The sequence below is a fragment of the Eschscholzia californica genome, unplaced genomic scaffold, assembly GCF_041429995.1.
Source record: "Eschscholzia californica isolate CP2 unplaced genomic scaffold, dmEscCali1.0.p SCAF_5, whole genome shotgun sequence".
Classification (NCBI taxonomy): Eukaryota; Viridiplantae; Streptophyta; class Magnoliopsida; order Ranunculales; family Papaveraceae; genus Eschscholzia; species Eschscholzia californica.
Window position 1 is genome coordinate 3,102,621 of NW_028238472.1, and position 25,076 is coordinate 3,127,696.

General features: G+C 35.9%; 4 protein-coding genes and 1 long non-coding RNA gene across 5 annotated transcripts; 3 read left to right on the plus strand and 2 right to left on the minus strand.

Annotated features, from left to right (window-relative positions):
- On the plus strand, positions 1-2,266 carry LOC147536272 (sugar transport protein MST8-like). The gene is made up of 4 exons (XM_086642619.1): positions 1-205; positions 369-691; positions 865-1,494; positions 1,626-2,266. The coding sequence occupies exons 1-4, from the start codon at positions 70-72 to the stop codon at positions 2,100-2,102; spliced, it is 1,566 nt and encodes a 521-aa protein (XP_086498745.1). The 5' UTR covers positions 1-69; the 3' UTR covers positions 2,103-2,266.
- Positions 2,267-6,151: 3,885 nt separating this feature from the next.
- Positions 6,152-9,983, plus strand: LOC147536273 (putative disease resistance protein RGA3). The gene has a single exon (XM_086642617.1). It carries the CDS (start codon positions 6,264-6,266, stop codon positions 9,645-9,647), a length of 3,384 nt encoding a protein of 1,127 aa, XP_086498743.1. The 5' UTR covers positions 6,152-6,263; the 3' UTR covers positions 9,648-9,983.
- Positions 9,984-11,786: 1,803 nt separating this feature from the next.
- Positions 11,787-13,896, minus strand: LOC147536274 (uncharacterized). Its single transcript, XR_015226304.1, has 2 exons — positions 13,826-13,896; positions 11,787-13,255 (listed from the first exon to the last, which is right to left on the minus strand). It is a non-coding gene; the product is annotated as an uncharacterized LOC147536274 (long non-coding RNA).
- A 3,541-nt stretch (positions 13,897-17,437) lies between these two features.
- Positions 17,438-18,540, minus strand: LOC147536275 (receptor-interacting protein). The gene is made up of 3 exons (XM_086642395.1): positions 18,264-18,540; positions 17,978-18,159; positions 17,438-17,743 (listed from the first exon to the last, which is right to left on the minus strand). The coding sequence occupies exons 1-3, from the start codon at positions 18,361-18,363 to the stop codon at positions 17,576-17,578; spliced, it is 450 nt and encodes a 149-aa protein (XP_086498521.1). The 5' UTR covers positions 18,364-18,540; the 3' UTR covers positions 17,438-17,575.
- Positions 18,541-21,132: 2,592 nt separating this feature from the next.
- LOC147536276 (Inositol monophosphatase family protein) lies at positions 21,133-24,608 on the plus strand. Its single transcript, XM_086641587.1, has 9 exons — positions 21,133-21,485; positions 21,580-21,679; positions 21,927-22,029; positions 22,386-22,597; positions 22,731-22,790; positions 23,103-23,470; positions 23,692-23,770; positions 23,852-23,902; positions 24,350-24,608. Exons 1-9 carry the CDS (start codon positions 21,391-21,393, stop codon positions 24,497-24,499), a joined length of 1,218 nt encoding a protein of 405 aa, XP_086497713.1. The 5' UTR covers positions 21,133-21,390; the 3' UTR covers positions 24,500-24,608.
- The last annotated feature ends 468 nt before the right edge of the window (positions 24,609-25,076 follow it).

Below are 25,076 nucleotides of genomic sequence, written 5' to 3' on the forward strand. Positions count from 1 at the left end.
ACTTCATATCTTTCATCTTCACAAAGGGTAGAGGTAGAAAGTAAGAGAGAGTTTTATTAGGGTTCAACAATGGCGGGTGGGTTTGTGTCATCTTCAACACAAACAGGGAAACAATATCCTGGGAAGTTAACTTCTCATGTTTTCATTACTTGTCTAATTGCTGCTTGTGGTGGTCTTATTTTTGGATATGATATTGGAATATCAGGTTTGATTTATATACTCTTTTTTTTGGTCTTTTCAATTTCTGTTTAGGTCTGGAATACGTCTACTTTTTCAGTATTTTATACTATGATTTTTGTATATGTTGAGTCTAATTAATGAACTATAGACTAATTCGATTACCCTTTTTTGTCCTATTAAATATATAGGTGGAGTGACGGGTATGACACCTTTTTTGCAAAAGTTTTTTCCAAAAGTTTATAAGCAAGAAATTGGAGCTGTATCGGCGAATCAATACTGCAAATTTGACAGTGAACTCCTCACTATGTTTACTTCATCATTATACATAGCGGCTCTTATCGCTTCGCTGGGAGCTAGTATCGTTACTAGGGCTTTCGGACGTAAGATATCTATGCTAGCCGGTGGTCTTGTGTTTCTTGGTGGTTCAGCCATCAATGCTTTTGCTCAAAATCTAGCCATGCTTTATATTGGTCGTATTTTACTTGGTTTTGGTGTTGGATTCGCTAATCAGGTAAAAATTATTTTTTAATACTCTTTTAATCGGTTCGTGAGACGTTTTTGATAGACCTAGTTGTACTTTGGGTTTCTTAAAGTTCTATAATCTTATGGGTTTTTCTGTTACATATATAAAAATAAAACTAAAATTTTGTTGAATAATTCTTTCCTTTTCTCCTTATTTTGCAGTCTGTGCCACTTTACCTATCGGAAATGGCACCGTACAAATTCCGTGGAGCGCTTAATATGTTTTTTCAATTGATGATCACATTCGGTATTTTGGGTGCAAATTTAGTTAACTACTTTACAAACAAGATTCATAATGGTACCGGATGGCGTTGGAGTTTAGGTCTAGCGGCCGTGCCCGCTCTAATCATGACATTCGGTGCTTTCTATCTCCCTGATACTCCAAATTCATTGATCGAAAGAAGCGAACCTGAAAAGGCTAAACAACAACTTCAACGTATTCGTGGTAACGTTAATGTCGAAGACGAATACAACGATTTAGTAGCGGCTAGTGATGCATCTAAGAAAGTGACACACCCATGGAATGATATTTTCCAAAAGAGATATAGACCACATTTGACAATGGCTATACTTATCCCATTTTTCCAACAACTCACAGGGATTAATGTGGTTATGTTCTATGCTCCAGTGTTGTTTCAAACAATAGGGTTTGGTAATAATGCTTCACTTATGTCTGCTTTGATCACTGGTGTTGTTAATGCTATTGCTACTTTTGTTGCCATCTTTACCACTGATAAGTTTGGAAGGAGGGCTTTATTCTTAGAGGGTGGTTGCCAAATGTTCATCTTTCAGGTAACTAAGTAATTTTCTTATTATCTCCCTACCCAATTTAGTATTTATGCTTAAACCCTAAATATGTATTCTTTCAATTCCTAAACCCTAATTATATCCCATCTAATGCATAATTTTATTTGAATGTGCAGGCTCTAGTAGGAGTTTTAATCTGGATTAAATTCGGAACGACGGGTATTGCAGTGATTCCAAAGCCTTATGCTATGGGACTAGTGATATGCATATGTTTATTCGTAATGGGTTTCGCATGGTCATGGGGTCCTCTTGGATGGTTAGTACCTAGTGAAATTTTCCCACTCGAGATCAGATCAGCAGCTCAAAGTATTAATGTTTCGGTGAACATGTTCTTCACGTTCGTGATCGCACAGATCTTCCTAACCATGTTATGTCACATGAAGTTCGGATTGTTCTTCTTCTTCGCGTTTTTCGTGTTTGTCATGACCGTTTTTATCTACTTCTTTTTGCCGGAGACTAAAGGAGTTCCTATCGAAGAAATGTCACATGTTTGGAAGAAGCATTGGTACTGGGGAAAGTACATTCCTGATGAAGATGTTATTGGTGGTGATATTCAAATGAAGCCCAAAGAGATTAACAAAATAGTAGTTTAGTTAGTTTTTCTTGTTAGTATTGGTTTGATTTGTTATTAGTTTTTATTTTTCTTTTTTTTGGTAGGAACAATTTTCATTTTTATGCACTTAGTTTATAGAGAATACAATTATATACTTTGGATGATGAAATTTATGGATTATAATCATAAGATATCTTGAAATCATGTATTCTTGCTTGTAGTACTCTTTATATTATGTTTGATGTTTGAATTCAAACTTATATGCTTTTTATAGTGAACACCTATAAAATAATCGAGTCTATGTCCATTATTGTTGTCATGGGATACTTGTAGTACTATAAATAGTGTTAATGACAATTGTGAGATCTCTTAACAAAAAAAAAAAGACAATTGTGAGATGATGGATATAGTAATTTAGTCGTGTCAGAAGGCAAATAGTCAAAGATAAAACACAGTTTCGAGGCAGGGTCTTCTAAGTCACAATTACGAAAGTTGTTCCAAGCAACAAATAGTGGCGTGACTCGGGTTGGGCCAACATGATGGGCAGAGCTGCCTAGGCTGGCCCTTTACCGGCCTAGTCTGTTTTAACACCGGCCAGGCCTGACTTGACTCTCCTAGTTGAGCGATGTGCGAGCCAAGCTCTATAACTTGGCCCAGTGTACACCACTAACAGGAAAGATGGAATTTTATTCTGCTTTGGACTGACTTTATTATGAACATAAGGAATATGGGCATATGACTACTGTGCTTACTGGTTCTGTCAACTTTTTCGAGACATTCATAGCCATTTTCTTAGGAAAAATGGACTCTTACCCTAGCTTGTTGCTTGATCATTTAATCATTAAAGAGAGAGAATGGTGATTGTTCAAGGGTCTAATTGTTGATGGTGTATGTGAAATCCTATTTCAAATTAGTACCTTGTGCAATAAACCCAATAATTATAGATTCCAAGTCCAGGTTCCCTATTATAAACAAGTATGAGGTAACCCCCTTTCCTCACCCAATCCCCTCAAAGGTAATACTATATTAATGTAACTTAAGATGTAAGTGGGTGGCAACTAATTATGTTTCAACAATTTCAATAATTAAAAAAAAAAGCATTAATTTATTTCAACTTGTATCAAAATTAGATGCCACTCTACTGGGTTGGACAAAAATAATAGGCAAGTTATATAGGCACCTCACTTTATTGTTATAGCAAGTTCTAGAGCCCCCCTCCAAAATTACTCCAAATATATAATGTGTTTTTCCAGCCCTGACTTTTGGGGGCCTTAGGCGAATATGTCGAGAACAAAAATTATCTAAACTATCATGCAAGTCGTGGGAGTCAAACCCCTGACCTTATACAAGTCGTGGGAATCGAACCCGTGACCTTAGGTTCACTAATCACCTGCTCCGCCAATTTTACTACCCAATAAATTTTGTTGTACATGTGCATAAAATAATACATATATTAATGCTATCTATATATAATGTTATATAAATCGGGGTCTCCTAAATTTGGGGCCCTAGGCGACCGCCTGGGTCGCTTGGGCCCAGGGCTGACCCTGTGTTTTCCCGTAGATGTAGGGGGTGAGCAAAAACCGAACTAATCGGCCGAACCAAACCAAGTCGAACCGGACCGATAGGTTTTTAGGCCGAACCGCTCACTGTTCGGCTCGGTTCGGTCGAAAAACCGATCAATCCAAACCGGTTTGGTTTGGCTTCGGCTTGGGGTTTCTAAAAACCGCCCAAACCGAAACGACCGAACAAAGAGGGTTTTTATCACAATACAATATCCTATACAGAGGACCCAGTTGTCATTCCATTTAAGGACCAATTCAGAACAATAACCAGTCCAATTTAAGCAAAGTGGCTCAACTCATCTCGAACAATCTATGGGATAACGATCTCCTTAGAGCTAATTTCGACGAGCATACCCAGAACCTTATCAAATGTATCCCAGTGAATAGTGACGGTAAAGACCATCTCAAGTGGAAGCTCACCAAATCGGGTCACTTCACAGTCGTTTCTATATATCAACACCTCAGCAATCAAAATAGTAACACCAATAATAATCATCATAACTGGAATTTCATATGGTCTATCCCTACTGTTCCTCGAATCAAAATGTTCATCTGGAAAATCTGTAACAAAGTTCTACCGGTTAGAGAAAGAATTGGAAAATATATCGACAATAATAATCTTTGTCCTAATTGCACGCATGTTGAATCTATTGAACATACTTTATTACATTGCGCTCTGGCGAAAAATATATGATTTAAATTCAATATCATTTCTGAAAATATAACGTCTATTTCTGACTGGATCTTCTCATGGGAAGAAAATGTTCATCGTAGCTACATTGCAAATAATATCCACTTTTCGATCATATTATGGATTTTATGGAAAGTGAGGTGTGATCACTGTTTCCAACATGAAATCAATGATCTCGATAAGATCATAAAAATGATTGAAAATTTCCCAAAAATCAATAACAAAAGCAAGAAAATAATACAAACTTCAAATGAAAAATGGCAGCCTCCGCATCAGAATTATATTAAGATGAATGTAGACGCTTCCTTTATCAATCTAACATCCAATATAGGAATCAGTTTTATTGTCCACAATGCAGAATCGAAATTCATAGAAGCAAATGTAAAATCTTCTAGAGCCAAAAACAACGAAGAAGGAGAAGCAATGGCGCTTTTGTTCGGTCTCGAATGGGCGAAAGCCAACAACCACAAGAAGATAATAATCGAAAGCGACAACATCAATCTAATCAAACACCTCAAAAATAAACAGCACTCGATACACTGGCAATCTCTAATACATGTCCGGAGAATCAAGGAAATCAGGAAAGAATTCGAGGAGGTGAAATTTCAGTATACAAGGAGTCAAGGAGAAATCTCAATTCCAGTGCAGACACTTTAGCTAAATGGGCGCGGAAGAAGAATGTTAGTAAAATATGAAAAAATGTGCCTTCTATGTTAGTTAATAAATATTGTAATAACTTTGTGATTTAATTAATGCAAGTTAGTTCAACAGAAAAAAAAAAAAAAAAAAAAGAATTTAGCTTCCCACCAAAACTACATACGTGGGTGCTACCAATGAATGAATTTTCCCTAAATTGTTTTTTTCTCTCCCTCTTTCTTTTCTTCTTCGAGAAATCACCTAGTTCAACTTGTCTTAATTTAATTATTTTTCCAGAATTTCAATAATTAAAAAAAAACATCAGTTCATCTTCATCTCAACTTGTATTAAATTGGATGCCACTCTTCTTCCTTAACAAAAGAAAAAAAAAAAAGAAAAAAAAAAAAAATGCCACTCTTCTGGCAAGGACAAAAATAATTGGTAAGTTCTTTATGCACTCTGACTTTATTGTTATCAGTCCCGTTTACTCATGAACCCCCCAAATTACACCAAGTATATAATGTGTTCCCATTAGATGTTGAATTAGCCCAATAAATTGACTACTATTGTATATTCACTTATTGTCCCGGCAAAGTCAATTCATTTAATTGACATATAGGGAAAGGAACTCTTTCCGAAGCTAGAAATATTACATCTCATAAAAAAAAGAAAAAAAAGCTAGATGTTGTAAAGCAATTAAATTGTTAGAATTTCAATAATGAAGAAAATTATTAATTTTGTTTCAACTTGTCTTAAATTAGATGTCTTGCCAGTCAACTGGCTAGGTGAAAAATAATAGGCAAGTTCTACAGGCACCCTGTTTACCCGTAAATCCCTCACAAATTTTATTTGTAAGACAATGTCAAAAACAATCAAGTTGAGCGGAGCCACTTTAAAACTCCCAAAATTACACCACATATTTAATGACCCAAAATTACACCACATATTTAATGTCATTTTCTTTTGTTGAAGTTGAATTACACCACATTTAATGACCCAAAATTACACCACATATTTAATGTCCTTACTCATTTGAAGTTGAATTATAGCTTAATAACGTAGGACCTCCAGGGTTTTTTGGAGTTTACGTCAACACCTTCAAACCACTTAGGCTACCAACTGTTGACGAATTATAGCCTAATAAATTGACTACTATTATATATTCATATAGGTTAACCAAGTCAATTCTTTGATAGTTCAACAATAAAAATGTCAATTCTTTGAGAGAGATAGAAAAGCATAAATAGACATAAGGAAATTAGGAAAACAAACTCTTACCCTGGTTAGTTAAGAGAGAGAGAGAGAGAGAATGGGCATTGGTGAAGGTCTAATTGTTAATTTTGTAACTGAAATCCTGAAGAAACTAGGCCCCCTTGCTGCAAAAGAGATTGGTATGATTTGGAATGTGAAAGATGATCTTAAAAGATTAGAGAAGACTTTGGAGATGATTTTGGCAGTAATTTCTGAAGCGGAGAAGCGACAAGAGACTGAAACTCTTGTCAGGAGCTGGCTCAAACAGCTTAGAGATGTTGCTTATGATGCCGACGACATTCTTGACGAACTTTCATACGAATCCATGCGTCCAGAGGTAATTAACCACAACAAAGTACACTCTTTAGCTTCAAAAACCAAATTTTCTATCAAAATGGCTTATAAAATCAAATGTATCAACAAAACATTAGATGAAATTGCCAAAGATATGGTTAGGTTTCACTTCACCCCAACCACTATAACCCTTGCTAGTACTAATACTAGTCTCGAACTTGACCGAGAAACTGACTCCTACGGAGATGATTCGGAAATAAATGTCGGAAGGGAGCAAGACATTTCCAACATAGTTGACTTGTTGCTTAACTCATCAGCCTATGAAAATATTTCGGTTGTACCCGTCGTAGGTATGGGGGGAATTGGGAAGACAACACTTGCCCAACAAGTCTATAACAACGAGTTAGTAAAGACACATTTTGATCTAAGAATATGGATTTGTGTGTATGATAGTGAGTTTGATGTTAATCGAATCTTAAGGGATATCATTGGATCCATCACTAGGTCAACTTGCCATGATATACCAACTACTGACGTGTTGGTAGACACATTTCGAGATAAGTTGAGTGGTAAGAAGTATTTCTTAGTCCTCGATGATATGTGGAACGAAAATTCTGTTAAATGGGAGAGTCTTAGAAGTCGTTTAATAGTTGGTGCTCAAGGAAGCAAAATTTTAGTCACGACACGAAGTGATAAAGTTGCATCAAATATTAAGGGAGCGAATTCTACATATAATTTGCAACTATTATCAAACGAAGGTTGTTGGGCTATTATCAAGCACCGAGCATTTTCTCCTGGCGGAGCATCAATAAACCCATATATGATAGATCTAGGAAAAGAAATAGCGATCAAATGTGGTGGTGTACCCCTTGCAGCAAAAACATTAGGATGTCTTATGTACAAACTGAAAGAAGAAAGCGAATGGGAGAACATAAGACGCGATAAGATAATGGATATATTAGACAGTGAGAGTAGAATAAATGAAATACTAAAATTGAGTTACTACCATTTGTCATCTAATTTGAAACAATGTTTCTCATATTGTTCTATATTCCCAAAAGACTGGGAGTTCAACAAAGAAACTCTGATCCAATTGTGGATGGCGGAAGGCTTTCTTCCATCACCATTAATGGAACAAGTCGGAAATCAAAATTTTGACATTTTGTTAAGAAATTCGTTATTTCAAAAATCACCAAAGGGGGACAAGTATTACAAGATGCACGATCTCATACATGATATGGCAGAAAGCGTCACTGAGAATAATGAGTGCTTAAACGTGAAGGCTAGCAAGATGGGAGACATATCTTCTGAAGCTCGTCGTCTACGCGTGGTGTTTGACGAGAAAAACTTAACAAAACTTCCGAAAAAACTCCGCACTTTACTAACCTTAGATGCAAACGAAACTGGTCATGTCTTTACTAATAAGTACTTGCGGGTATTAGATGTGACTGGTTCACGGATTACACATTTACCTTCTCCAGTCATGAGTTTGAAACACTTGAGATACCTTAACCTTTCGAAATGTAATCATGGAGTGGAAAATTTGAGCATTAGTACTCTTTATAATCTGCAAACACTTATACTAAAAGAGACCATAGGAATCGAAAATCTTCTAAAGGACATTGGAGCATTAAAAAATTTAAGGCACCTCAATCTAAATGGTTTTGTAGGGGAAGAGTTGCCGATGTCTATCACTGGCCTGTCAAACTTGCAGACCCTAGAACTCGGTAAATGCCCTGGATTACGAGGTTTACCTAATGAAATTGGAGCTCTGAAACATCTTAAACACCTTTCTCTTGCTTGTTGGGGAATGCAAAAATTACCTAACTCCATTACTAGTTGTGATAATTTGAAAGAGTTGAACCTTGAACTTTGTAGAAATCTTAAAAAGCTACCGGAAGACTTGGGAGCTCTGAAACACTTAAGGTTACTCGATGTTTCATCTACAAATTTAAGACGTTTGCCGAAAAGTATTGATGGCCTTAAAAGCCTGAGGACATTACAACTTAAATACTGTGAGAAGTTGGAAGCACTACCCGAAGAGATTGGAGCACTGAAACTTCTTAGGTACCTCTACCTACAGGGTAGTAGTATCAAAGTACTACCAGAGTCGTGCATTACCGGCCTATACAATCTAGAAGAAGCAAATTTAGGGGATTGCGAGCTTCCCAATTACATAGGAAATTGGACAAAGTTGACAAGCCTTATTTACTTGAGAGACACAAAAAAAACTTTATTAGGAATAGGTCTGCTAACTTGCCTTAAATCGTTATATCGCTATATAGTGAGGGAAAATAGAGGGGCATGTGGTGGTGGTGGTGGTGGCATTGGAGAGCTAGGAGGTCTAAACCTAATATGTGGCCGCTTCGGTGTCTATAATTTGGAAAGGGTAAGAGGTGGAACAGAAGAAGCCAAACGAGCAAAATTAAGCGGAAAACCAAATATTACCTCTTTGACACTAGACTGGCGTTTTAGTCCTAAAGGGTATACTTTTGAAGAGGAAGATGGCGGTGGTGGTGAAAATGAAGATGATGTATTAGAAGGCCTCCAACCTCATTCTAATGTGAAGCACTTGAGGATTGTTGGTTATAATGGTCTAAAACTTCCATCATGGATGACTACTAATATCTCATTCATGTCTCTACAAAATTTGGAGGTGTTAAATCTCCAAAAGTGGAACAGATGTGAACAACTTCAAGGGCTTGGGCAACTTCCTAACTTAAAATCACTTACTTTATATCAAATGCTTAATTTACAAGAATGGATTGACAACTCTTCTTCTTATTCTTCTCCTTCTTTTCCTATGCTTCAAAGTTTGGTCATTGATCATTGCCCAAAGTTGACTACATCGCCGACTACCTTTCCCTGTCTAAAGAAGTTGGAGATTACATCCAGCAATGTCGAAGTATTGAATATCAACATGACTGGTCTAGAATGTTTCATAATAAATGGAATTCGAGAAGTTGAGTTTCTTCCACGACAGATAATACAACCTCAACTCCACACTCTTGTGATTAGAGACTGCCCCAACTTCAAGGGCTTCCTTCCAGAGCTAGAAGATCGTGAATTACAATGCCTTGAACGATTAACTCGCTCTAAGTTGGGGCAAACTTCAGCAAGAATCAAGAGGTTCAAGTTGCTGTTTTAAAGTGGATTCAATACACCTTCATTGAATATAGGGTTGAGAAAAGCGCACAATTTAGTAAGAACCAGCCGTTGCTCATGCATGATTATCTTGTTTTACTGGGAAGTTTCCATGAAAATATTTGGATGGTTAAGTATGTGTTCTAGAACTTGTTGGAATGGTTTCATTCATTGCTTGTGGTGTTTTTTCGTGTACTTTATCTTTAGCTGAGTTTTGTCAGTCTCTCTTCGTAGATCACGACAGAGAAAGTCATGAACTGAACGAACTACATCTTTATTAATCTCCTGATCTGTATATGATTGAGAAATAATAAGTTTCACAACTGAAATTATTTTACCATTTACCTTGTACCTCGAGTATTCTTAGGTTGTGTTTGTTTTTTTTTCTTTGTCTGAATCTGAATTGGTTGAATCTGAATTAGCTGAACTGAATTGGCTGAATCTGAATTGACTAACTTATTTACAATTTGGATGTTTGTTTTTTCAATCTGAATGGTTGTGTCTGAATTTTATATTTGACACTTATACCCTTATTGGTTTAAAAAGACCCAAACTTGAAACCCTAATTCATTTCTCTCTTCTTCTTTCCATCTGCCGCCTCTTCTCCTTCAATCCACACAAGAACATCATCTGTTTACTCTTTCTCTCTCTACAACCTCTTAACCTACCCAAATACCTTAGAATCAACTGGATTTTCTAACGAGACTTTAAATAGCAATGGATTCGTTAGGGTTTTCGGAAGAACCATAGTTAGTCTTTGTCCTGATTCTGTGAAGCATTTGTTGGAGGAATCGAAAACCCTTTCCGATCTACACACACAGAGGCTAGACGGGGGAGAAGATTACCTTCTATGTGGAAAATCCCTCAAAATCAGAGGCGAATACGTTTGAAAATCGCCTTGATTCAGATGAGACTATGAATCTAGGATTTCATCATATTAGAGGAAACGGAGGAGCCTATGGATTGTTCTTCGAAAAGGGTCTACAACAACTGGTCTGTTGGTATTATAAAAGTTATGGTGTTCTAGAGAGAGAGGGTATTTTCAAGCTTTACTGTGACGAGGAGTTGGTTCAGGAGATCTTCCTCCATTACTTCATACATGTTTGATTTCTTATGGGATCAGGGTTTAATTTTTCTTTATAATTGATTTTCTGGATCCATTCTCTAGTGAATCTAGGGTTTATTTTATAAATCAAAGATCAAATTTTTTTTGGCGAAGAAGTTAAATAAATTCTTGTTATTTGTCATTTGTGGTGGTGGCGGAGATCGCCGGTAATGGTGGTGGTGGCGGAGATCGCCGATAATGGTGGTGGTGGCGGAGATCGCCGGTGGTGGAGGATAGCCACTGTTGATGAGGGTGGGGACAAACTTTCTAAACACTTAACAATGGGCATAAATGTCTTTTACACATTTTCAGACAATTTCATTCTATTTCAGACTTGTTTTGAAGTCTGAAAAAAGTAGACATTTTTTCAGACAATTCAGATGTTTAAGATTTCAGCCCAACATTTCAGATTTCACTAATAAAAAAACAAACATCTGAAATCTGAATTGGGTTGCAATTCAGATTTCAGATCTGAAAATCTAGAAAAACAAACAGCACCTTAGACATGTTGTTACTTCCAAGTTTGGGTTATTCTTCCTCTGTAGGTGTCAACAATCCATCCATCCCAACCCGCTTCGGCCTGACCCAACTAGGCTACAAGTGAGCTCAAACTAGGTAGCTCGGGATCAGCCATGCTCGACTAGGTCCAACCCTTGTAGAACAGATTGGGCAAAGTTGCCTGACATGGGCCCGATATAGGCCTTGGCCGATTTAACCCATCTTAACCCTGGTCAGATTTGAGTAGTTGTAGTTCCGTCTAGTTGACACCACTTGGATGGTGTTTTTTTTTCTCTTACGTCTGAGTTTGATTCCTCTGACTTAAATGAACTCGTATCAAATACAACAAGGCTACACAATCCACCTCTAGGGACTCCCACTTGAACCGCCTGTGAGAGAAACAAGAGTTTCTCTCTCCACGTGACTGGACATGTGAGAGGAGAGCACAGGCGGTTCAAATGGCACAAAACGACTCAAACGAAAAGATAGACAAATGAAAGTTTGAAATTAAGCTAACAAATGAAAAGATAGACAACCAAATTGAATCAAAAACTTCCTTCAATTTCATTCAATGCTAGAAAATTTACAAAGCAAAGAAGAAACTAGTTCTTGAAACATTATATTTACAATATACACAAGAATTTCTCATCTTTCTTCGTCTCCATGTTTAAGCTCAATATTACGTTCAGATTAAACCAGATCCGATCGATCCGATCCAACCCAGTCAGATCGGATCGGAAGGAAAACTCAATTATACCGGATCCCCAAAATCTCAAATTTAGATTTGTCCCCAACAAGTCAAATACATAGCTTTTTGTACAGATTCATCAGCTTGTTTTCTTTTATCATCAACTTCATTACTCCGGCTAAAAACTCCAAAATCGGAATTTAATACGCCGGCGAATGATCGGATTCCGATGGAGTTCTCAGATGAAGAGAACATTATCTTACCCAAGTTTAATGATTTCAGGCTGGCGTTTAGTTTGAAGCCTTGATCTGTGTGACCTTGATGAACTAGGGCTACTGTTGCTGCCATCCAAACTCTTCCAAAGTAAGCCATACTTTATTTTCTACGGTGATGTGTGTCAGATTCCGGTGACGGATAATAATTGTGTAAATTAGTAGTAGTAGTTGTTTTGGGTTTTGGTTTGTTAGTGAAGTGGATAAGAGTAGTTGAGGGTATTTTATAGAGAGGGAAAGAGAGTGGTATTTTATAGTTGTTAAGTTGTTTTCTAAAACCGGATTACTTTTTTATGTGGGTTCCTGAATTATTGGTGGTGTCAAGATCAAAACACTTTGTCGTTTTCTTTGGGAAATATCTGATTTATTTTTCTAAAATATGGTTTGGTCCGAAAATGGGTCCGAACTTATCGTGAAAGTTGATGTGGCCGACTCCCATTAGTTCGGCCCTGAGAGAGAAAATCGAGTGGACTAATGGGAGTCGGGCACATCAGTTTTCAAATTGAAGTCGGGTCTCATTTTCAGGCCAAGGAGGAAAAAGGACATTTAGCCGTCTATTTTTCACACTTAACCTCTATGATTTTTAGAATTTGTTTTTAGTGTTGTATTGGAGATGTTTTAAGTATTCCAGTCAAATCTTTTTTCTCTCGTGATTGATTTGTTTACTCTCGAGGGATGGTATATTTTTTAGTTAGATCTAAAGTACGTCTAATTTTGTAACCTCTTTTATCACTTTTTTTTTTCTTTAACTGAATCAGATTCGCGTGACTGTTGAAGAATATTTTCCAATCCAACAATCAAGAAAAACTCGAAAATTTATATTTTGATTACAAAAACATTGATTTGCTTATATGACACTTATAGATCTTCAGAAGTCATTTTAAATTTAAAAGATCTTTTTAAAAATCTCTAAAATAACTATCAACACCATATTATAGAAATCCATTTTAAATTTTGTATTGGGAATATTTTACAAAAATATTCTAAAACATCTCATGCAACCGTTTAAATTTTAGAGTTTTTTTTTTTTTTTGGAAGTCGACTACGATCTACGTATGTCGTTACATTTGGATCAGATTCGCATGACTGTTGAAGAATATTTTCCAATCCAACAATCAAGAAAAACTCGAAAATTTATATTTTGATTACAAAAACATTGATTTGCTTATATGACACTTATAGATCTTCAGAAGTCATTTTAAATTTAAAAGATCTTTTTAAAAATCTCTAAAATAACTATCAACACCATATTATAGAAATCCATTTTAAATTTTGTATTGGGAATATTTTACAAAAATATTCTAAAACATCTCATGCAACCGTTTAAATTTTAGGGTTTTTTTTTTTTTTTGGAAGCCGACTACGATCTACGTATGTCGTTACATTTGGCACTTGATACATCATAGATGTGATAAGCTCGATAACTGCCCACTCAAACACTAACAGGACCGGGCCTATAGCCCAACTAGAACATGCCCTAAAGGCCAACAACATTATTTACACCCTAATAATCCCAATTCAAATAACCAAAGATTCCACCTTCTCTGGGATTCGAACCTGGGACCTCCAGGGCTTTCTGGAGTTTATGTCAACACCTTGGAACCACTTGGGCTACCAACTGTTGACTAAATTTTAGAGTTTGAGTAGAGATGCTCCTGCAACTGATCAAGAGATCACCAAATTGAAAATTCTCCACCCAACGGCACAGCAGATTGCCAAAAATCTGTTGTGCCGTGAACAGTAATCTGGGCAGTTACTGTTCCCTCTCATCAAAATGGTGAGAGGTGGGCCCAGAGTTTATTTAATAACTGTTTGGTCCCCTTTTTTGTTTCTTCTTTAATTATTAGTCCTCCTTTTTGTTTCTTCTTTAATGTTTGGTCCCTTTTTTGTTTTTTGTTTAATTTTTTGATCCCTTTTTATGTTTTTTTTTTTTGTGTTTGGTCCGATAAAATTTTTAATTACTTAATTAAATTACACTAAAATAAAAAATTAAACATTTAATCTAAATATTCGAAAAAAAGACTACCTTAAATATTTTTATTTATACCCTTAATAACACATAATTGGACTATTATGATTTTCATTTCTACCGTTATCGATTTTGTGTACTCTTTCGGAGACATTTCAATAAAAAAAAGTACTCCATGAATCAAAGTAGATGTCGTTTCATAGAAATAACATACATAATTATACTTTTTAGGGAATTCTAATATTCGTAATAAAACATTGGGATCCCAAATATTAATCGGAATCGCTCTCCCCCGAATAATACGTTGGAGGTTCGTCTTTAGGCTCGACTCCCGGACATGTATTATGATCGTATCCAACCTCATCGCAAACAGGGCATGGTGTTTCAGCCACCTCCTGAATAAATTGAACATATTTGTTATGTTACACTGGGAATAAAATTTATGTATACATATAACCACAATCGTAACCTAATAAACTAACCTTTAACAAACGATCGATATAGTCTGAAACCCAGTCAAAATAGTTGCATTTTTTGCAGTGAAGATAACCACCTCTTCCGCTAACTCCGTCTGCATAACTCAAGGTTAGATAATCATAACAATCGTTCAGACAATAACACCAACACCATCCACACTCGCTTATGGAATGCCGGAACGATTACAAATCAAGCAAAAGGACGACGATGAACCAGACATCTTTACTCAATGGGAACGCTCGAGCAACAAGGTATATTTATAATCTCTAACTAATACTCTGCAACAACCTCTCCATGCCACAACACTTTTATAGGGGAGGGTTCAATAAGATACTCTGTGTTGAGCGGACAAAGTTACTTTTGGAGGGTTGACTGGACAAGACAACTTTTGCAGACTTGAGGGGACAAGACATAGTGTCTGGGTTGATTAAACAAGACATACACCTTGGGTTGAGAGGGAAAAAACACGCAACCGGAGTACAACGGTCAAAATGACCACATTTAATGAATTCGTTTAACGAGACGCAAATAGAAAAAAAACACGCAACCGGAGTACAACGGTCGAAATGTCGTATTAGTTTCGGTTTGTAGTTTTATTAAAATGTCGTATTAGTTTAATTTGTAGTTTAAGTCTTGTAATTTCAACTAGTTAAATTTATTTTTTTTAAAAGTTAGTGTTAAAAAATGGTAAAAATGAAATTTGGTGTGATGAATAGTGATTTGGTGAGTGTTTTGCCTTTGGGTTCCCCAATTTGAAAACAACAAAAAAATGGGTGAATACTACTTTTTGGTGTTTTTTTTTGTGGTAACCATTGGGGATGCTTTAGCCAGCTCAAATACCAAACATGTTCAACTCACGAATCCCCATACCTAGAAGACAATAAGTAATTGTAGGAGTAAGAGGAAGCAGGTGGCAACCTTATCTTGGATGGAAGAAGATTCCCCATTCGTGACTCATTCTGACCCACCAATAGTTTCCCAACACCAACTTGTCAATATCACTCACACTCCATCCTGGGTCCCGCCCACTTGCCTATATTAAGAAATCCCCATAATGGGTCCCACGCATTTGACCTTTATTACTAGTATAACTTTTGGGAAGTTCTAGAGGCCCCCAAGTTGTTTCTACTAGCTCTCATTTACACATAATAAACCCCTCACCCAACCAGACGGTAAGTGCATCAAGTTCGCAATACTGATGTCTCAGGTTCGATTTTATAGAAGTGCACATCCAAGAATATGAATTTGAATATAAATAAAATTATTTATGTGAGTTTCAGGCCATGTAATCCGTTTAGGCCATTTACTTTTTTGGACACCAGATCAATAGTAATTCGATAGTTATCGTGTTTATCACATTGTATGGATTTATTAATGTCTTTGTAATGATCATTGTAGTCCATATTCAAAATAAATAAAATAATAATAAACCCCTCAAGATTTTGGATAAGCATGTTAATAAATATCTGAATGGACGACATTTGATCTGCATCTATATTTGATTTTAAAAAAGTATAAAAACTTCGGATATCGGGTATTTGCTTATTGGATATGGATTCTGACAAATATCCGTGTCCGATAAGTAATATATAAAAATAATAAAAATATAAATTTTGTTTATAATAATGTATAAAATAGATGGTTGCGATTTATTATTTAGATCTAATGGTTAAAAATAATGATTGTTTTGTTGTGGATATCAAATATTATCCGCTATCCCTTAATCAATCGGAGTCAGATTCAGATATTGATATATAATATCCGTCAAATAATTATCTGATGTCAGATAGCTTACTAAATATCTAATACAAATATCTAATATGTCTGATTCGATAAACTACCGTTTACGATCCTTATTTTGGATTTACAAAGGTGCCAATACCAGTGACGTCGTGGGACACTAGAACTACCCAAACTTTTTCATTTGTTAATTGAACCAAGATTCCCTCTATTCCAATAAAAATATCTACTAATCTACTCTTTTTCTTGTTGCAATCTAATAATCTACTTGCTTAATCACTCCTTGTGTACATTACAAAAATGTTATATAGCCCGAAATGTAGGCAGATGAAGCGGTCATCCCCGATGAGTAGAGCATCTTCAAAAAAAGTAAATGATTGACCCACATAGACCAGCCATATTAGTCATTCGACCTCATGTAGACTGTGGTTGTGTGCGTGTGACGTAACAACCAATCTCTGTTTGCTTTGGTACAGAAGAGGTACGACCGAAGTTGCAAATGTCTGCTCCCTCAAGCTATCCCTTCATAGGGTCTACGCGTGTTTGTTCGAGTTTTGGAGCTCATAGAAACATGGTATAGGTGGCTTAGTTTGTCGGGTAAGAGCGCCATGAAATAATTTCTAAAAAGAATTCGCTATAACTTACTAAATACTTTCTAAAATTGCGCTTAGCAACACTAGTAGTTTCTATAGACAGGATGAGGTCACTCTTACAAATGCATGGGCCCAATGGGGAATTAATAATTGTATTCTTCATTTGTTATACACACTCACGTCTAAGATATTTTTTTTGTAGTTAAAATATTTCTTTTCCTTAGAATCAATTATGCCCATATATCATTTGTCTCTAAAAAGAGATTCCACTACTAAAACCCCTTCCTTTTAGTTTCTTGATTATGAACTAAAGAGTAGAACTCACATAATTATTACAATCCACCTTTCATTTGTTTTGTCCGGGCGGAAAGTTTAAATCGTAATTCTCATTAAATTGTACCATTGCAAAAGGATAAAATATTAAAAGAATGTCACAAGAATGTACAACGATAGGTAAAAGACGATTAAGTATAAACTCATGTGAGAAAAAACTGTAATTTCTTCTTAAAGAAAACAATGATAACAATACGAATGAAAAATATATGTTATTTCTCAGAATTATCGACGGGACTAATCTCATAGGTTGAAGATTAAAATTGCAAATCATTGTCATCCCATTGAAGTACAGCAGAGTCTAAGTTTTGCTCTCTTTTGAGCTTATCCTCCATGAACCAATCACAAATCTTTCCAGCATTAAGCTCTTCAATTGGAATGCCTTCTTCCTCTGATATAACTCTTAGTAGATTTAGAGATGAAATCTAAAAAAAAAACAAAACATAAAATAACTTTATGTATAATCATACTTAAGCAATATGGCTTAATTTCTCTATTTTATATTTCTAGACATACATAATTTAAATTGGTAAATTTGAGAGTCATTAAGAGATGAAAAAGCGAAAATTAACCCCTAAAATTTTCTGACTTGGTGAATTAACTAAGACCATCAAACTTGTTAGCGAGAGTTAAAACGCGAAATTTTTAGAAATAAATACCGTTAATCGACAAAGAAATCGCTCGTGAGTACTCAAACCAGAAATTTCAACTAATCCTGCCTCTTCTAAACTCAAAAAACTCTTTCTTTCTTCCTTCATCTTCTTCTCTCCTCCTCCTCCTGCTTGATTCTCTGATGATTTAACTACAACTACAAGCTTTCTTCCTGCAACTTTTCTAATTCCTGTATAACCATCAAATAAACACTTAATCTATCAAAATATTAATAAAGAATAGTAATAGCCAAGTAAAGTTGAAAATGTGAAGTTGTTTGATTATTTGAAGTACCTTCATGAAGATGTTGTATTTGAAGTTTTTTGAGTAATGGATTGAATATACTTAATGGTGAATGGAGATGGTGGTGTTTGAATGGTTTCATGGAAAGCATTATTCTGCCTTTTTGTTTTTCTTTGAATCAAAATGAGGAAGAACAAAAAGGACATCACAAAGTGATATTTTTACTAGATTTTATGTGGTGGAAAAGAGATAAAGAGATAACATATGTGGTGTCATGTCTTTTCCTCAGCATTTCTTTTCTATCCTTATATTTGGGTTGATTGGTCATAGGATCATGGAGAAGAATAATGTGGTGGATTTATGTCACAACTTTTTTGGTTTTTCTAGTCGGGGACCGACTAATTTCGGTTGTAAAAATGACGGTTGTCAGTGACCCAAACCCTAAACTTTAGGATTATAGATAACTGCAGCACTAATAACCAACCAATACCGGAAAACTTTGGTAAGTTGAAGCACATGGATAACTTTGATATCCAGTATTTGTGAAATACGTCGCAGTTTAAAGAAATAAATTTGATAGATTTAAGTTGATACATTTTCAGATCTCTAAACATAATTTTGCAAGTTTTATGGAGTTTTTACCAAAATAACCCTTTTGGTACAAGTCTAGTCCATTAGATTATATACAAATCTTATCCACAAACATATCAACAACTAGAAATCAACATCTCTCCAGAGAATTTCCACAATTTACAAAGATCATAATCTAAATCTGATTAAAACCAACAATACTAGGTTGTTCTACTATTTGACCCCCCTACTTGACTGTCTGGATAATAGGACTCGAGTGAAGAGATAGGTTGAGGGCAATATGGTCATTTTTTGTTTCATTTGCCGCTTATCTTATTATCATACGATCAAGTAGACGAACAATCGATCTTTCTTGGATTAAAACCAAATCATTCCGTAAGTAAAGATTGATCAACCTAATAAACGGAAACGAAATTTAATTAGGACCCCAGCAACTCAAATACATGACCATTCGAAGAGATTCTTCGTATTGCTTTATCTTGTCAAACTTAATCTTCTTTCCAGCCTTCACACAAGTAGCTGCAGAAGCATCAACAGCTCTGGAAATGGAGTCTTGGAGGGATTTCAATGTTGAATCCGATATCGAAGAAGAAGAAGAAGAAGAATTTTGATGCTCTTTCATTTCATTAGGATCGTACAATTTGAATAGTAACTAAGAATTTTTTTTGTGAGCAAGCTAAATAAGTATATATAGAGAGGGATTGAAATAATAATAACAATAGACGATTTTTCAGAAAAAAAATGAAGGTTATTCTTGGAGCAAAAGTTATCTATATCACTATCATGACCCCATCAAGTGTCAAGAGGATAAGATCGAAAACGTATCAAAAGATATTTATTATTGATTTTTTATTGAGTCAGATTTGATTCCCCTGGCTTATCAAATCAAACATTAATTAATCGTTGTTCTCAAAAAAAAATCTAACATTAATTATCGTATTCTATATAAAATCATTGTATTATGTGAAAACGTTAACGTTTTCTCTGTGTGGTTTAATATATTAATATATGAGCTGCCAGGCTATGTTTGCAATGGTTTTAATCCCGATAATCATTTTCGTATCTCTAGTACTCTAGAGTCTAGACACTGTTAGGTGTGGGATGCCATAGAGGCGATAGAGTCGCTCTGTAACGGATAGAAAATGAGAAAAGTAAAAATGGTTATCTGGGTAACCGTTATATAAGCTTCATTTTTATTAACAAGGAAAAAACAATTATAACGGAGAAAATACCGCTATAATTGCTATTATAAGCGGATGGCAACCTTTGTTTTCCAAAGAACTTTGAAAAGTTGTTAGCAGGAAATGATTGTTAACTCTGTTTCGGTAGTTGTTCTTTTAACATTGCATAAAAAAATACTTTGCATTCTCGTAAATCACCACATTAATCGTTTTCCATTAAACTAATGAGACAATGAGCTTGAAACTTGAAAGCTTTTAGAAGGTTGAATTTTTCAAAGCCTTGTTTGAAATCTTCTTTTCTTCTATGAGTTCTCTTTGAACCTCTTTGAGACTTCAGCCATCTTCTTTTAATATCTTGCTTTAAACTTCTCTATCCGAAAATCTAATCCATTTGTTTGTGAAGCTTCTTCTTCTTGGGATGGGTGGGATGTATCTATATAAAATGTAAAGGGAAAAAGGTCAAGATGGTGCCTTTATAATGGGGTGCCTACAACCAATTCTGCTCTTTGGGGGCGTCTTAAGGAGTAACCCTGCACCCTTAGGACCTTCTTTCAGGGTTCGATACGGTAATGCTCTGATTTATAATGAGATTATGAGCCACTAAACGGGCGTTTCATCGTGCATGGAGGAAATTGTTGTGAGAACAAAAGTTTTAAATGGACAAAATAAAAAAATTTCCTATTCTGTAATAGATGAAATTGTTTGGTTTAGAGAGTCACTCATTTTGGAACTTGTTAATTTTTCTTCTGTTTGTCAAGTCTGAGACTTTATCTCTTCTTTCAAAATGGGCCAGTCCCAAACAAAAATTTAATGGGATTCCTAGTACATTACTATTTACAGAATACTCCGAAGTCACTTGAAATCAATACAAAACTAATGCTTAAACTTTTTAAGGGTTTCACCACTCGAAAACTAGTTAGACATTAGATTACAAAATAATATAAAACACTAGAGCTTGCCAAACCGATCTTCAACAAAGAAATGGAGGTCTTGCGAAGTCTTTCTTCACAAAACTAACTACAGATAGTGACCTTATCAAAATACGAAGAAGGTTCTCCTATAGGCACCCCACTTTTTTTTTTTGGCTATAGGCAGTCGTCTAGAATCGTTGACTCTATCTAATTAAGCATGCTCTCGGACTGGTTCCAGTCCGAATGGTCTCTACCTGGTTCAAGTCCGATGTCTGGCTTAGGAAGTCAAGTGGTACTGGTTAGTAAGGTGCCCGCTTATAGCACACATCTGGTGCTGATTCGTGTCTTAACCTCTTCTTCAAATTCTAACCCAATCAGGTAAAAGAGATTTATAACGACCAACAACTACTACCAGAAAAATCCCCAATTAAACCCTAACTTAACTGTCTTCTTCCTCTTAACTCCCAACTGTGAAATTCAAACTTCATTCTCACCATGACTTTCTTACATTCTTGTTCTCAATTTCTATCAGTTACTCCATTAAAACATCTTCGTAACTCCTCTCATGTCTTCTTCTCTGTTTCCATCAGGTAATCTCCAATTTTTCCCCCCAATTTATTAGGGTTTCAAAGATAACTATTGTATCATTATTATTATTAGATGTTGATGATTTAAGTTTTTCAGGTCAAGCTTATTACCATTTGCACCACAAAAAGCTAAGTATCATAGAGAGTTTCAAGCAGCTATTGATGTTGTTGATAAAGCTTGTCGCCTTTGTGTTGATGTAAATATTTTTCTTCCTAATTTCTATTAAAGATGTGAAGTCTGACTCGAGATCTGAATGTACTTGAGTCAGATTTCAAATTTTTGTGCTTGTCTGACTCGTTTGGATAAGTGATATAGGGAGGATTTTGGGTGCATTTGGTTCAGACGAGTCAGATTCAGATGAGTCGTTTTCAGACAATGATAACAATGAAATAGAAAAAACACCACTTAAAACGGTTGTTTTCTTTAAATTCTTGTTTCACCAGGTAAAGAAATCTCTGGTTTCTAGTGACGAACGGATTCTTGAAAAGAACGATCAAACGCCTGTTACTGTGGCTGATTTCAGTGTTCAGGCTCTAATTAGTTTGGGTAAATTTTTATCTGTTTGAATTTGAAATTCAGTTCATGCCCCAAGCTTTAGCAGTCATCGATACTGTCCTCGCTTTTGACACCCAGGCTCAATCCCATGGGTAGGGATTTTGTTCCTGACGAGGGCTCCACGAGCCCATCGAGAAGGCATCGAGACTTACTAAGCTTGAACACGCACCTATAACCCAGGTTTTGGATGCTCTCCCAAACGTTGTGAGACTATTACAGTTCATCCTGTTGTTTCATAGTCCTAATTCTTGTAACTATTTTTTCACACATGTCTCGTTCGAATTTCATTTTGAGGTACTCCCTTCATTCTTATTAAAATTTGATCATTGCTTGCTTATTGTTGGCAGAACTTAATAGCTTGTTTCCTTCGATTCCATTGGTTGCCGAAGAAGACTCGTCGTTCTTGACATCAAATTCTTTAGTGGACTCAATTGTTAGTGCTGTAACAGATAAAGCGAGTTCGATAGATAAACCATTAACTAGGGATAATGTCTTGAAAGCTATTGATAGAGGAGGAAAGGATGCTTTTGTCTTTGGAGCTAAACCTGCTACATACTGGGTGAGTAAGTGATAAGAGTATTATTTATCGATGAAATTTTTGGACAATCTATCTCTACCATTACTACTAAAGTTCACTGCATTTTTAATTATTCATCTACTGAATATAGTATATAAAAGTATAATTGTTGCAGGTACTTGATCCGATCGATGGCACAAAAGGGTTTCTGAAAGGTAGTGAAGCATTGTATGTGGTATGCCCTACTTATCTTCTTCTGATTCTTTTCCTACTTATAATGTGAAGCCTTTGTATGTGGTATGTTGGTATGAAAATTGAAAGTGCAACTTCTATAGGAACCATATATTAGAGTTACTACCCCCAATCTTGTCGAAAAACCCGTACGAACATCTATATCTTAAAAAAATTCCGCAGTTTAGAACAAGTTTTGGGCAAGGGCAGGTCCCAAAATGTATGAACTTCAAAGGTGTATTCCGAAAGACAAACTAGTTCTACTTGTCACTCTCTATTTCATGGTTTCTTTTCTAAGAAGTATCCCAATTTTCAGGTGGGTTTGTCTCTAGTAATGGAAGGAGAGATTGTGCTTGGTGTCATGGGTTGCCCTAACTGGCTGGTAGACTCGACCAGAAAACCTAGCACTCAAGACCAGTCAGATAGAACTGGTCTACCTGGTTCAGGGATCATAATGGCTGCCCATATTGGCTGCGGAACTTGGACAAAGACTATATCAGATATGCAAAACAGTTGGATCAGAAGCTATGTTGATATAAGTTCCTTGGTTCACGAGGCACGATTTTGTATTTCCGATAGTCAAAACTGGGAATCATTGCCGTTATCTGCTCAATACAGCTCAACCACTGATTCTGATAGTATTGGGCATAAAGAAGTTCTTCTTTTGCCAACATGTTGTGGAAGGTACTATTCTCAAATCTTAGCATATTTAGGTTGAAATCATGTCTGAATGTGACTCGCTCTAACGGAAATATACCCATGGTTTTGTATATGAATTAGCACATATCACTTCGCTAGTTTACTAATTAGCTCTCTCATTAGGCTGTTTCTTAATGTGATGCTTTAGAAGCACATGGCTTCCATTTTTCTATGTTCGATTTGCTCATATTATATATATCTTACAGCCTATGTAAGTACTTAATGGTGGCATCGGGCAGGGCTTCTGTTTTCATGCTTCAAGCAAAGACAGAAAAGCTCATGAAGGTAAGCTACTTTAGTATCTCTAGATAAGATCTAGTTGTAAGAGCTTTTCGATAGTATGGTCTGACTCTGTCAAAAATGCAGATCTGGGATCATGCTGTTGGGGTAATATGTGTACATGAAGCTGGGGGTCAGGTATGCTTCCTTCTAGTCATCTAAAGAAATGCTTCTTCCCTTAGAGTCTTACTTAAAATTTGTTGGCGTGGCATCTTCTCTGATACAACCTGTAACGTCCCGTCCCCAAAATATGTGCACAAGAGACATCATATGTCCCGTACACAAAATATGTCACAAACGAGACTAAATCTAGTAGAGTTTCTTGTACAAATCGGACTGGTTGTATCTGCAAAAGCTGTCAAATTCTAAATGCAACTTAAGATATTTCAAGTTAAACACTACTCTGGGTCGAAGCGCCAATCACAAGATAGCTATCAAGAGTCCAACACAAGTCTATACTGCCTATATACATACAAACCTATGTGATAAGTATATATATATATATATATACATAGTCTGTGACCACATAATCATTTTGAAATAACGATCTCATGGAGTGGGAGAGTGATTATATATAACCTGCAGGTTTCCGATTGGAAAGGAAGTCAGCTTGACCTTGCTGCAGATCAACTAGAGCGGAGAATTATATTTCCATCAGGTGGTGTGCTTGTAACGAATGGTAAACTACATAACGAAATCTTAGAGATTATCTCTTCCAGATCAGCAGTCATATGAATACTTCATTTTTTTTTTAATTTGATTCGATAATTCTTTTGATGACTGATTGCATTTTTTGCACATGAAAATTGAAAACAATCAAGTTGAATAAACCAATTATCAGTTATATGGGGATGTGCAAGGAATGCAGTCTTGGTCGGACACCACTATGAAATGCTTGATTTTTTTTTCCTCATGTTTGTTAGTCAAAATGTTCACCCGTGTGACTCGATTTCAATAAAGACAATTTCTTAAATAAGAATAGCAAAAAGAGTATGGGTGTCCTTGTATACCAGATAACTGAACTATAGGTTCGTTCATTCAATCCTCTCACATAAGAAAGCCAAAGATGGGTTGTCTGCAGGTTGAACCCATGGGCGTCAACACAAGAACAACTCGCCTATAGCTGTCTCATGTGAGACGATTGTATGAATGCAATTGGTCGACACTAACAAGAAGCTTCCTCTCCCTCTCCGAAGGAATGCTTCAACTAGCAGAAGCAACTGTATCGTTATTTCTCACTCCATAATGCAGTATATTTCGGTCTAACTTAGAGTTTTGTCGGGTTAATCTTTCGACTTTTCTCCGTTAACAA

Bases quoted from the DNA above. Each gene is read 5' to 3' on its own strand.
- LOC147536272 (XM_086642619.1), top strand. From the start codon at position 70: ATGGCGGGTGGGTTTGTGTCATCTTCAACACAAACAGGGAAACAATAT. The intron at 206-368 runs GTTTGATTTATA...TTAAATATATAG, and splicing joins ATATGATATTGGAATATCAG to GTGGAGTGACGGGTATGACA. The intron at 692-864 runs GTAAAAATTATT...CTTATTTTGCAG, and splicing joins GTGTTGGATTCGCTAATCAG to TCTGTGCCACTTTACCTATC.
- LOC147536273 (XM_086642617.1), top strand. From the start codon at position 6,264: ATGGGCATTGGTGAAGGTCTAATTGTTAATTTTGTAACTGAAATCCTG.
- LOC147536275 (XM_086642395.1), bottom strand. From the start codon at position 18,363: ATGCTTTCCATGAAACCATTCAAACACCACCATCTCCATTCACCATTA. The intron at 18,160-18,263 runs GTACTTCAAATA...ATGGTTATACAG, and splicing joins AATACAACATCTTCATGAAG to GAATTAGAAAAGTTGCAGGA. The intron at 17,744-17,977 runs GTATTTATTTCT...TTTTTTTTTTAG, and splicing joins GATTTCTTTGTCGATTAACG to ATTTCATCTCTAAATCTACT.
- LOC147536276 (XM_086641587.1), top strand. From the start codon at position 21,391: ATGACTTTCTTACATTCTTGTTCTCAATTTCTATCAGTTACTCCATTA. The intron at 22,598-22,730 runs GTGAGTAAGTGA...TAATTGTTGCAG, and splicing joins CTAAACCTGCTACATACTGG to GTACTTGATCCGATCGATGG. The intron at 23,471-23,691 runs GTACTATTCTCA...TATATCTTACAG, and splicing joins TTGCCAACATGTTGTGGAAG to CCTATGTAAGTACTTAATGG.